Below are 11,999 nucleotides of genomic sequence, written 5' to 3'. Positions count from 1 at the left end.
TCCGAGTTGGATGACCATTAAAAATATTTCTCCGAGTTCCCGTTTGTCTTGAACGCACTGAAGTCGGAAGTCAGAGATTTCAGAGTTCCCAGTTGTTTTGAACGCGGCATAGGATGAGCCCATGGCCATATAAAGACGTCAGAACTACAGTGATAGCCGACGTTGCAGCCATGGAGGAAGTAAGAGGTGAAACATATTTCTCTTTTTTGTATTGATTTAATCCGTAAAATGCTTTTAATGACACTGTCACATGTAGCGACAATGTCGCCGTATAACCGCAATCGAACAGCAGAGCATGTTTTCGTATTTAAACATGAAGTAAAGCAACTTCGTTCGCAAGCATCCATTTAAATTTTACCAGAGATTACGTTTACTGCACGCGAGCCACCTTCATAATAGAGCACGCAAACGCATTAGTTATCGTGTATCGTTTAGCATTCTGAAAATGAGAACACATTATTTACACGAGATATATTCGAATTAAAAGGTTGCGTTCAATAACCTATAAAATAGCTGATGTTTTGCTTTCAATGAACGCTGCAGATTCTGCAGTGCGGAGGGACTTACTCAAAAGTGCAATTCTCAGTCATATTGTAGACTTGTGATAAAATTGGTGTGCATGTTGTTCATATTGAAAGTTACTGTCTCTGTTTTCTCATTTTTACAGTATTCCCGCTATCCTGTGCAGTGCAGAACTATGCATGGGGGAAGGTCGGTCTGGACAGTGAGGTGGCCAAACTGGTTGTTGGTGGGGATACCTCGGCTGTCATTGAAGCTGACAAACATTATGCCGAGGTAAGATTTAGACAGTGGTGAACCGTGATTATTGGACCTAGGGCTTTAGCGGGGGTAAAAATATTCCTGAACGTCAAACTTCACCAGTAGTCTAGCGACTACAATAGGGGCACATCTAAGGTGACCATAATTTGCGCACTCTGTGTAGGAGGGAATATTTAAAATAAAAACACATACACGGCCACAAGAAAGAGAGCAGTCACACACAGCATACTGTTAAATACGACCCATTAATTAAAGGCCAGTAGGCCCCCAATCATAACAAAAACATTAAGCATTTCCAAATCGAAATTTACAATCTACTTCCTATTGCGCACATCTGTTATCACGTTCAGCACAAAGTAACCAGTGCTCTAAAGTATAAATGCAACAATTTCACACATTATTTTCAGAGGTAGTTAAGAGCAAGTGAGCTGCAAAAAAACTGCCACTCACCAAATCATGATAATTTGAAACAGAACTTTATTTTTTGAAAGTTAATCATGAAGGGCGACGTTAACAAATTAGCAGAAACATCCTCCCTGATAACACGTGTTTCTGCACAACAAAACAAAAGCTAGCTAGACCAATGGAAAACTAGGCTACTGCTCATGCTCTCAGGAATGATGTATCTAGGAATTGGAGAAGTTGGGAGTAAAACCATATTTTTTTTAAAGAAGAGCTAGTAAAAACAGTCCCACTCATTGCAAGTCCAAATGTTATTGGTTGATTTCCATGTCACTCCAAAATTCTGGCCTAATACAGTTGAATGACCATTGACTGAACAATGGCATTGATCACATGAGACAATTCATTCCTATGTGAAGGCTCAATAGCCAGATTAAGCTAAATAAAGTCGTTTAAGATGGCTCTTCATGGAGACATAACATGTACAGTTTGAGCTACTCCAAGAAGTGAAGTTGCGTGCTACCACAGTGCTGCCCCTTCTCATTCAGTAACTTTAGTTGAAGACCGACTGGGGTACTGCAGGCTGCCATTAATAATTCAGGATCTGCCCCTTATTTTCAATTTTTGCCTAAGATGACACACCCAATTCGTAACTGCCTGCAACTCTGGACCTGAAGCAAGGATATGCATATTCTTGAAACCTTTTGAAAGGAGACACTTTGAAGGTTGTGTAAATGTTAAATTAATGTAGGGGAATATAACACATTACATCTGTAAAAAATATGCTTTTTTTGTGTACCGTCTTTGAAATGCAAGAGAAAGGCCATAATGTATTCCAGCCCAGGTGCAATTAACATTTTGCAGTGTATGTGCAAAGTTTTAGACTGATCCAAGAAACCACTGCATCTCTGTTCAAAATGTTGTATCAAGACTGCCCAAATGTGCCTAATTGGTTTATTAATCCATTTTCAAGTTCATAACTGTGCACTCTCCTCAAACAGTAGCATATTATTTTTTCACTAATAGCTACTGTAAATTGGAGAGTGCAGTTAGCTTAAATTCCTGTTAAGCTTTCTGCCAGTATCAGATATGTCTGTCCTTGTTACTCACAACCTCAGGCTAATGTGATTAGCATATGTTAGCTCAACCGTCCCGCGGGGGACCCACAGTTCCTGTATAGGTTGTCATAGGGGGATACCTAGTCAGTTCACCTGAAATGTGTCTTCCGCATTTAACCCAACCCCTTTGAATCTGAGAGGTACATTAGCAAGTAAATTATACTCTTCTGTGTGATTTTAAAATAATTGGTTCAAGGACATGCATCTGGTCTATTAAAAGCAATTATTATTATTACCATGATTGTCTTCAAAATGTTACATTTACATAAAGATTGACAACGAATATCTTCCTTTTCCCACTCAATATAAGGGGGATCCTGTTTTCCGCTAACAATGCCTGCAGTACCGTGGCTTCAATGAGAGGAGGCAGTCGTTCTCCCCTGTAAATGGCAGATGTCCACCCCCCAAAAAATCCTGATTGGATTTTTTTTCCTCGTCCGTCCGTGTTAACTTTTTCAACACAAACTGAATAGAAATCAGAATAAAAATTTAAATAATATAAAATATTAAAATTACATTTTAATAAAGAATCAATTTTCTAAATCCTTATGCTCTCTCTGAAGGTGTAGCCTATGGTGTTTTTTTTCCCATTCCTGTCCTGCAGATAATTTTTAAATTTTTACAAAGCCCTTCAGGACTTTGGCTGAGAGTCTCTTACCCTTCAAGCTCCCTCAATGCCTGCCCTGTCACAAGTCATTCTTTATTTAGCTTCACAGGGAGGGTTTATCATAAAGGTCAATTTTTTATTTATCTGTTATTTTACCAGGTGACTGAACAGTCTCATTTGCAGCAATGACCTGGGGAATAGTTACAGGGGAGAGGGGGATTAATGAGCCAATTGTAAACTGGGGATTATTAAGTGACCATGATGGTTTGAGGGCCAGATTGGGAATTTAGCCAGGACACTGGGGTTAACACCCCTACTCTTACAATAAGTGCCATGGGATCTTTAATGACCTCAGTCAGGACACCTGTTTTACGTCCCACCCGAAAGACTGCACCCTACACATGGCAGTGTCCCCAATCACTGCCCTGGGGCATTGAGATTTTTTTAGATCAGAGGAAAGAGTGCCTCCTACTGGCCCTCCAACACCACTTCCAGCAGCATCTGGTCTCCCATCCATGAACTGACCAGGACATCCCCTGCTTAGCTTCAGAAGCATGCCAGCGGTGGTATGCAGGGTGGTATGCTGCTGACATTAATAGGTCTGAGCATGGGAGTGGGGACGTGCTATGGTGAATGGGCAGATGTATTTTCATACTCCGCAATCAGCATCCATAGTCAATAGTCTGGGTGCCTTCTCCTGTTTGAGACAATCCTCTGGTCCTAAACAATAGCTTCCTAAGATGGCACCTAGGCTATCATATATGCATTGAAGATCATTCTATTGAACTGTGTTCATATCCTGTTTATCATTCTTTGAATGTTATTGACATTTTCATACTTAAAACAAACTAAATTAATTAAAGGTATTTTTTTTTCTTTGAGAGAACTTGATCACAATGGATGACGAAGCTAAATCACAAAGTGATGTTAACTCTGTTTTTATATATATTTAAAGAGTTGCACACTCTGTGTATAACCTCCCAGGAATGTATTGGGTAAAAAAGACCCTGAAGAAGGCAGTGATGCTGAAATGTTTTACCCAATAAATTACTAGGAGGTTATACGTATGGAGTGTGCGTCTCTTTTGTTTTTAGTTTATTCTCAGTTAGTCAGCGCTTCTACACTCAATGATATTCTCTGGGTGTGTGCCAGCTTATGCTTTATATTAAACTGTTTTTAAAAGAGAAATACTCTTGTATGGTCAATGATGCGGCCCCTCCCTGTGTGTCTTGCAGCTTTGGATGGGTGCTCACCCCAAAGGAGACGCCCTCATCAAGGACAACCGGATAGCCCAGAGGACGCTCGGTCAGTGGATTGCAGACTACCCAGCATGCTTGGGGTCAAAGGTCAAAGACACCTTCCAGGGCCAGCTTCCCTTCCTCTTCAAGGTCCTGTCGGTCAACACCGCTCTGTCAATACAGGCCCATCCGAACAGGGTAAGTCCTGGGTCGTGTTCATTAGGGAACACTGTAGCACAGCATTTTTCAGTGGAAAATTAGTCTACTGACCAACCCAAAAACCAAAGGGGAGGAGGGGGCTACATTTAGTTGTGTTTCTATTCTAAATTTGTTTCATTTTTTAAAAATCAAATTGCTCTTTTCCCATTGGCTCTCACACTAGGAGTTGGCTGGACGGCTCCATGCTCAGTTTCCAGAGCATTACCCTGACAACAACCACAAACCTGAGATGGCCGTCGCACTCACCCATTTTGAAGGCCTCTGTGGCTTCAGGCCCGTGGAAGAGATCATTGGCTTTCTCAAATGTGAGTCCCATATCTTGCAGACTGTCCATTATCAGTGTTTTATAGTCCATGTTTTTAAAATGTATTCAACAGCACAGCAGCTCAGTTGAGGGAATTCCTTCACTTTAAGATACATTAAGTAGAGATCAATGATGCTCAGTAACCCCTTTAAAGGGATAGTTCATTTGAAGTGTTGGCTCATTTTTGACTTGCCTAGGGTATTGCCGTTTCCTCAACTATTTTTAAGTTTGTTACCTGGTTATTTAGCGACATCTAGAATATTCTGGCTAGCATCTTTTGAGAATATAGCAATGCTAGTGGAACAGATTGTATCACTTAGCAGTGCATTCAAAAGTATGGGGAATGAGGAGTGGACCAAAAATGGCACCACTCTCTGTGGGAGGCAAAGCCCTCTCCCCACGCTTTTATTTTATCTACAGCTAACATGTTTCTCTGCTCCGCCAAGAGGGGAGCCACTCATTTTGAGTTGTGCTTAGGGCCCCCAAAAGGCTAGAGCCGGCCTTGACTGTAACAATCCATCCGAGGATTGTATTCAAGTTTGCTGAGAGTGTAAAATGTGTGTCTCCCCCCCAGCCGTGCCAGAATTCCACGCTCTTGTAGGGAGTGAGACTGCAGAGGAGCTGGTGAGCAGTAGAGGGGAGGCGGGCCGCACCTCGCTGGCCCTGAAGAAGTGCTTCACCCGCATGATGAACTGTGAGAAGAAAGTGTTTGTGGACCAGCTGAACATGCTGGTGAAAAGAGTCACTGAGGAAGGTGAGCATCAAACAATATGCATTTTGTTTTTGTGACACCATACACTTCTTCATGTGGGTAGACGCCCAGATCTGTTTGTTCTGTATCACCAACTCCTATGGTCATTGACATGTCAAGCCAAACGTGACCTATTTGGCAACAGCCATAAAAGTTGCCGAGACTACACAAACAGATCTGGGACCAGGCCTCAACTTTCTTGCGTACGTTTCAAAAAGAGGTTATTAAAAAGACAATAACAGGGGTTATAGTTCTAAGTCACTGCGACGGAGTGCCGTCGTATGGATTCTGGAGAGGTTGCATTTGAGATCAGCGTTAATCTTTGGAAAGCAGTTTTGTGTCTTGTTAGATATGGATCCCAGTTTCACAGGACTACTTTTATTTCTCTACTTCAAAAGCGTGCGTGGTATCATTTTACAACTGGAGCTTCATGCATGGTTTAGGGAGACGCCGCTGCACAACATACTACTTGAAGGAGCAATGATATACAGTGCATTCGGAAAGAATTCAGACCCCTTGACTTTTTACACATTTGTTACATTACAGGCTTATTCTAAAATGTATTAAATTGTTGTTGTTTTTTTACCCCTCCAATCTACACAATACCCCAATGGCAAGGCAAAAACAGGTTTTTAGAAATATTTGAAAATGTATAAAAAGAACAAACATCACATTTTACATAAGTATTCAGACCCTTTACTCAGTACTTTGAAGCACCTTCGGCAGCGATTACAGCCTCAAATCGTTTTGGGTATGACGCTACAAGCTTGGCACACCTGTGTTTGGGGATTTTCTCCCATTCGTCTCTGCACATCCTCTCAAGCTCTGTCGGGTTGGATGGGGAGTGTCGCTGCACAGCTATTTTCAGGTCTCTCCAGAGATGTCAGATCGGGTTCAAGTCCGGGCTCTGGCTGGGCCACTGAAGAACATTGACTTGTTCTGAATCCTCTCCTGTGTTGTCTTGGCTGTGTGCTTAGGGTTGTCCTGTTGGAAGGTGAACCTTCGCCCAAGCCTGAGGTCCTGAGCGCTCTGGAGCAGGTTTTCATCAAGGCTCTCTCACCTTTGCTACGTTCCCCAAACTCCAAGCAGGCTGTCATATGCCTTTTCTGAGGACTGGCTTCTTTCTGGCCACTCTACCATAAATAACTGATTGATGGAGTGCTGCAGAGATGTTTGTCCTTCTGGAAGGTTCTCCCATCTCCACAGAGGAACTCTGGAGCTCTGTCAGAGTTGACCGCCTTGGTCGCCTCCCTGACCAAGGCCCTTCTCCCCCAATTGCTAAATTTGGTCTTCTTCCATTTAAGAATGGAGGCCGCTGTGTTCTTGGACCTTCAATGCTGCAGAAATGTTTTGGTACCTTTCCCCAGATCTGTGCCTCGACACAATCCTGTTTCGGAGCTCTATGGACAATGCCTTTGACCTCATGGCTTGGTTTTTGCTCTGACATGCACTGTCAACTGTCTGACCTTATATAGATGGGTGTCTGCCTTTCCAGATCATGTCCAATCAATTGAATTTATCACAGTTGGACTCCAATCAAGTTGTAGAAACATCAAGGATGATAAATGGGAACAGGAAGCACCAGAGCTCAATTTCGAGTCTCATAGTAAGGGGGTCTGAATAGTTATGTAAGTAAGGTATTTTTGTTTATTTTAATACAGTTGCAAAGATGTCAACTTGTTTTCGCTTTGTCATTATGGGGTGTGTGTAGATTGAGGAAAACAATTTAATTTAATCCATTTTAGAATAAGACCGTAATTTAACAAAGTGTGGAAAAAGTCAAGGGGTCTGAATTCTTTCCGAAGGCACTGTACTTTGTAATAGAAATTGTTTGAGTGAATGATTTGAATGATTCATGTACTAATAATAATAATCAGGATATTGTGCGTACATTTTAAAGCCACTATGCTGCGTCAGTTAGGCTACAGGTGATCATGCTTATAGCACATCTGACCATACATGGGCTCCTATATGCATGGTTCAATATGTTAAAGTCAAATGTATGTTTTACATGGTGTCAGCATTAATTAGAAAAATTATCATTTTGGAGTAGAATGTTCTTTTTAAAGTTCCTAGAACTGCACTTCTCTGTCCTGCGATATACAAATTCTCCCAGGGAGAACCCCAACCCACTAAGCAAGGGGACTGGAATTGGTCAAACTCTCAGTTTAATACATGTACAAAATTATCCTCTTTCCCTAAAAGCATGATGGCCATGACTTTCTTACATGAAAGGGGAGGTTAGTTAACTTGGCCCCAAACTCTTTTATTTTCTTTAACCCCTGTAATCAATAGTACATTGGAATAAATGATATACTCCTTGAGATTGTATATTTTCTACTGCATAATGCTTAGTCAAGTTTTCCAAAGGACCTCTTGCACCAAAACATCTTTCTGTGTAATATTAAACCTTCATTTATCCAGGTTGGTCTTGTTGAGATACAAATCTCTTTCACTACAGATGGGTTGTTCACTATGCATTAAACGGACTGAAACTGGGAGGGACTTATCCAATAAACACTCGTTTTTATTTTCTGTAGCGAGAACATTTTCGTTGCATGCCCTAATGAACATGACCCTATGTTAAAGACTTTTGTTTTACCTGTTGTACCTCATTCAGCTGCTGCAGGGAAGGACACATCAGACAGTAACAGTGAACTGTTGCTCCGGCTCCACTCCCAGTATCCGGGTGACATCGGCTGTTTTTCCATCTACTTCCTAAACCGCATTGTGCTGGAGCCAGGCGACGCCATGTTTCTGGGTGCCAATGAACCGCACGCGTACCTCAATGGAGGTCAGGGGTCAACCAGTCAGCTTCTTAGAAAGTCAACTAGATGTGTTAAAGTTGTGTATTGATAGGCTGTTGGAGAACAATGGAAATGCACTATGTATAGAAAAGTATGTGGACACCCCTTCAATATAGTGGATTTTGCTATTCCCGCCAGACCCATTGCTGACCAGTGTAAAAATCGAGCACACAGACATGCAATCTCCATAGACAGAAGTTAGCTGTAGAATGGCCTTACTGAAGAGCTCAGTGACATTCAACGTGGCACTGTCATAGGATGCCACCTTTCCAACAAGTCAGTTTGTCAAATTTCTGCCCAGCTAGAGCTGCCCCGGTCAACTGTTAGTGCTGTTTTTCTGACAGACCTTAGTGGTAGGCCACAAGCTCACAAAACAGGACCGCCGAGTGCTGAAAATTCACCTGTCCTCGGTAGCAACACTCACTACTGAGTCCCAGACAGCCTCTGGAAGCAACGTCAGCACAAATGTTAGTCAGAAGATTCATGAAATGGGTTTCCGTGGCCGAGCAGCTGCACACAAGCCGAAGATCAACATGTGCAATGCCAAGCTTTGGCTGGAGTGGTTTAAAGCTCGCCGCCATTGCACTCTGGAGCAGTGGAAACACGAGCGCAACTCCATATTAATTCACATGATTTGGAATGAGATGTTTGAGTGGGTGTCCACATACTTTTGGCCATGTGGTGAATAATACAGTAGATAAGCAATTGTTTAATGTTGTGGTATGCGCACAGCCATGAACATGTTTCCCAGGTGCTGGATTATTGAGAGGATACTGTAGAAATGAGAACAAAAATTCTGCTCACTTGTATTGTTGCTTCCAAAGTATAGCGCTTCAGACCCTTTTTTAAAAATATATATATTTTCTTTTAACTACACTTTGGGCGCTATATCAGTATGTGGATTTGTCATACAATGAGATTACCTATTGAAATACATTTTAAACTATGACATTTGTTCATGTTAATTATATTATGTTGACATGTAAAGTTACAATGAATCTCAAATACAGCAGTGAGAATTCTAATCTTCAAAAATATATATTTTTTTAATTTTTATAAAGTGTACTTGAAAGAAAGTGTCCTATATCCCAATTCTCTCTCACAATGCTACTCAGACTGCATCGAGTGCATGGCCTGCTCAGACAACACGGTGCGCGCCGGCCTGACGCCCAAGTTCATCGACGTCAACACCCTGTGTGAGATGCTGAACTACAGCCCCGCTCCAGCCAGCGCCAAGATCTTCCCCTCCATACAGGACCCCTCAGACCCCTTTGTCTACCTCTATGACCCCCCTGTTCCTGACTTCACTGTCATGAGGATACAGGTAATTGACTTACTTATTTAGCCTGTTCCCAGATCTGTTTGTGCTGTCGGTTTGTGTGTCTTGCCAACTCCTATGGTCATTGTCACGCCAGACAACACAAACGGTTATACTCCGCCTTGATAATATTCTCTGTTTTAAATGGGTCTCTTGTACTAAGCCATTACCATATTTGTTCCAGTGTGTCTCATAAATTAAATGTCAAATTTTCTTCCTTCACTACTTTCCCCCCTTTCTCTCCCCCGACCTATGTCTGCCTCCTTCTCCAACCCCCTATTCCCTTTCTTCCTCTGCTTCCCCTCATTCCCCCACCTCTCTCCATCTCCAGGTGCCAGACTCAGTCAGGCAGTACACGGTGGCCCCGGTGGACTGTGCGGGCATCCTGCTGGTGATTGAGGGCGAGGCCACCGGCACCTCCGCCGCTGCCCTCTCTGACATCACCCTGAGCCGGGGCACTGTCCTCTTCATCTCAGCCAATGAGAGCGTCTCCCTTCACATCACCTCCCCCTCCGGAATGACTATGTACCGGGCCTGCAGTCTCCTGTAGCCCCAGGCCTTCTGATAATGTCACCTACCAACATCAACCCAACCCGTGGTTCTCCCATTCGTCATGCCGGGGTGTCCCCTGACATAAGGCCAGTAGTGATAGACTGAAGATGGCCTACTAACAGTTTTAACCCCTCTTTAACTGTAGTCTATGTGCAGTTCCATTCATTTTTCTCAGACAATCGCCCTGACAGGTACAGGAACATGCACAGCTTGTGTGTGTGATACACGCCCTTGTGGTTTGTGTACTCGCTGTGGTCCTTTTTATTCGGCCCATGTTTCTGTGAAGGTTTACACAGTATCGGTGATTATGGAGTTTTCATTGGTACAGTATGCCTCAGCTCACATCTCGCTGTAAGTGTCACATACTCTGTCGTTGCTGATGTTTTTTTTAATTGAGCATGTTGTAATTAATTACCTCCATAAGCATTTTTTTTTTTCAGTGGGGGAAATCTTCTGTTCAATAGTAGTGCTTTTAAGACAATGCATCATAACAAAAACATAGTATTTTAAATACTATCAGCTGTATTGGGAACATTTGGCGTTTTACAGTATGCTGAGATTCCTGTGCATGTTTGCGGAACAAAGGCACCTGCCCATTCACGCATGCATATTTGCCCGCCGCATACATAGTGTACTTACAACTAGAGCATAGAGTAAGAATGTATAGCTACTGTATGGGGAGGCCTTTTCTTCAGCTGGATCACCAACATTGAAGTTGGTTTAGTTGAAAAAATGTATGCTGTAAGGCTTAAGCATCATGTGACCATGCAATTCAACAGAAATGCATTCAGCAGTAGTCTGGACTGAAGGTGGCTTGTGAGCTGTACTGTGTCAATGGTAACACCTCACACTCTATTACAGGATACAAAGTTGGTGTTTGAGATGGACTGCATTGCAGTTGGTGACTGTAGACTGCCGACTCATCTTGCATCCTAAATGACTACTGATTATAACTTGTATAGCAGACAGTCTGTAGTCGCAGACTGCAATGTAGTCTCTCAAACACTCAAAATAGCTTTCCCCAAAGGTCAAAAAAGTGAAATTTTGTATGTTTGTTCATTCATTTTGAATGAAGCTCTGTTGGGTCAGGCATGTCTCCTGGTTGGTGTTCATTAGAGCACATCGTAGCAAAAGGAAAATTTGTTTCTTATTGGAGAAGTACTGATTGTACCTCCCCGTTTCTGTTTTGTGCTTAATGAGCATGACCCTGGTGCTTTCAATTGAACAGCGATGATCTACTTACGATTTGTGAATGAAGGACGGGAACAGAACGATAACTTAAGTAATTTGTTCTTAACTTGTTTGTATGCCAACTGGTGTTGTCCAGGATATTTTAAATTACATGAACGGTTTGCACTACAATAGTTAAAAAAAAAAAAAAATATATATATATATATACACACACAGACATATACTACTGTAGGTTTGATTGCAAACTAGTCTATGGGTTAAAGGTATAACGGTTTTACTTCTTTTCAATAGGAGCTGGAATGAGAGCATGGTTTTGCATTTGACTATACTACAGTAGCATGGCTCTCTAGAGTGTCTGTATGTAAACCTAAATAAAACATTCTGTACTAGTGCGTGGAGTGCTTTCATTGGGATTGAATACCCAGAATGAAGAGACGTGTGTGTGTGCTCTAGTATTTGATTTATTTAACCAGGTAGAACAAGTTCTCATTTGCAACTGCGACCTGGCCAAGATAAAAGCAAAGCAGTTCGACACATACAACACAGTTGCACATGGCATAAACAAACATCCAATCAATAATAGAGCAGGAAGATCTATATACAGCATGTGCAAATGAGGTGGGATAAGATAAGGCAATAAATAGGACTTGGTGGTAAAGCAATTACAATATAGCAAATAAAACACTGGAATGGTAGGCTGTGCAGAGGACGA

The 11,999-nt window shown here is 42.1% G+C and overlaps 1 protein-coding gene across 1 annotated transcript; it reads left to right on the top strand.

Moving 5' to 3' along the window:
- The first annotated feature begins 45 nt into the window (after window positions 1–45).
- On the top strand, window positions 46–11,679 carry mpi (mannose phosphate isomerase). The gene is made up of 8 exons (XM_021565703.3): window positions 46–186; window positions 668–795; window positions 4,143–4,343; window positions 4,528–4,669; window positions 5,243–5,422; window positions 8,040–8,213; window positions 9,342–9,550; window positions 9,876–11,679. The coding sequence occupies exons 1-8, from the start codon at window positions 114–116 to the stop codon at window positions 10,092–10,094; spliced, it is 1,326 nt and encodes a 441-aa protein (XP_021421378.2). The 5' UTR covers window positions 46–113; the 3' UTR covers window positions 10,095–11,679.
- Window positions 11,680–11,999: the final 320 nt, after the last annotated feature.

The sequence above is a fragment of the Oncorhynchus mykiss genome, chromosome 2 (genome assembly GCF_057628025.1).
Source record: "Oncorhynchus mykiss isolate SJ-2025 chromosome 2, ASM5762802v1, whole genome shotgun sequence".
Lineage (NCBI taxonomy): Eukaryota > Metazoa > Chordata > Actinopteri > Salmoniformes > Salmonidae > Oncorhynchus > Oncorhynchus mykiss.
The sequence above is the reverse complement of the archived record's forward strand: the minus strand, read 5'-3'. Positions and strand labels throughout refer to the sequence as shown.

Excerpts from the sequence above, each read along its gene's own strand:
- mpi (XM_021565703.3), top strand. The coding sequence starts at position 114 with ATGAGCCCATGGCCATATAAAGACGTCAGAACTACAGTGATAGCCGAC. Across the intron at positions 4,670-5,242 it reads GATCATTGGCTTTCTCAAAT|CCGTGCCAGAATTCCACGCT; the intron begins GTGAGTCCCATA and ends TCTCCCCCCCAG. Across the intron at positions 8,214-9,341 it reads GCACGCGTACCTCAATGGAG|ACTGCATCGAGTGCATGGCC; the intron begins GTCAGGGGTCAA and ends AATGCTACTCAG.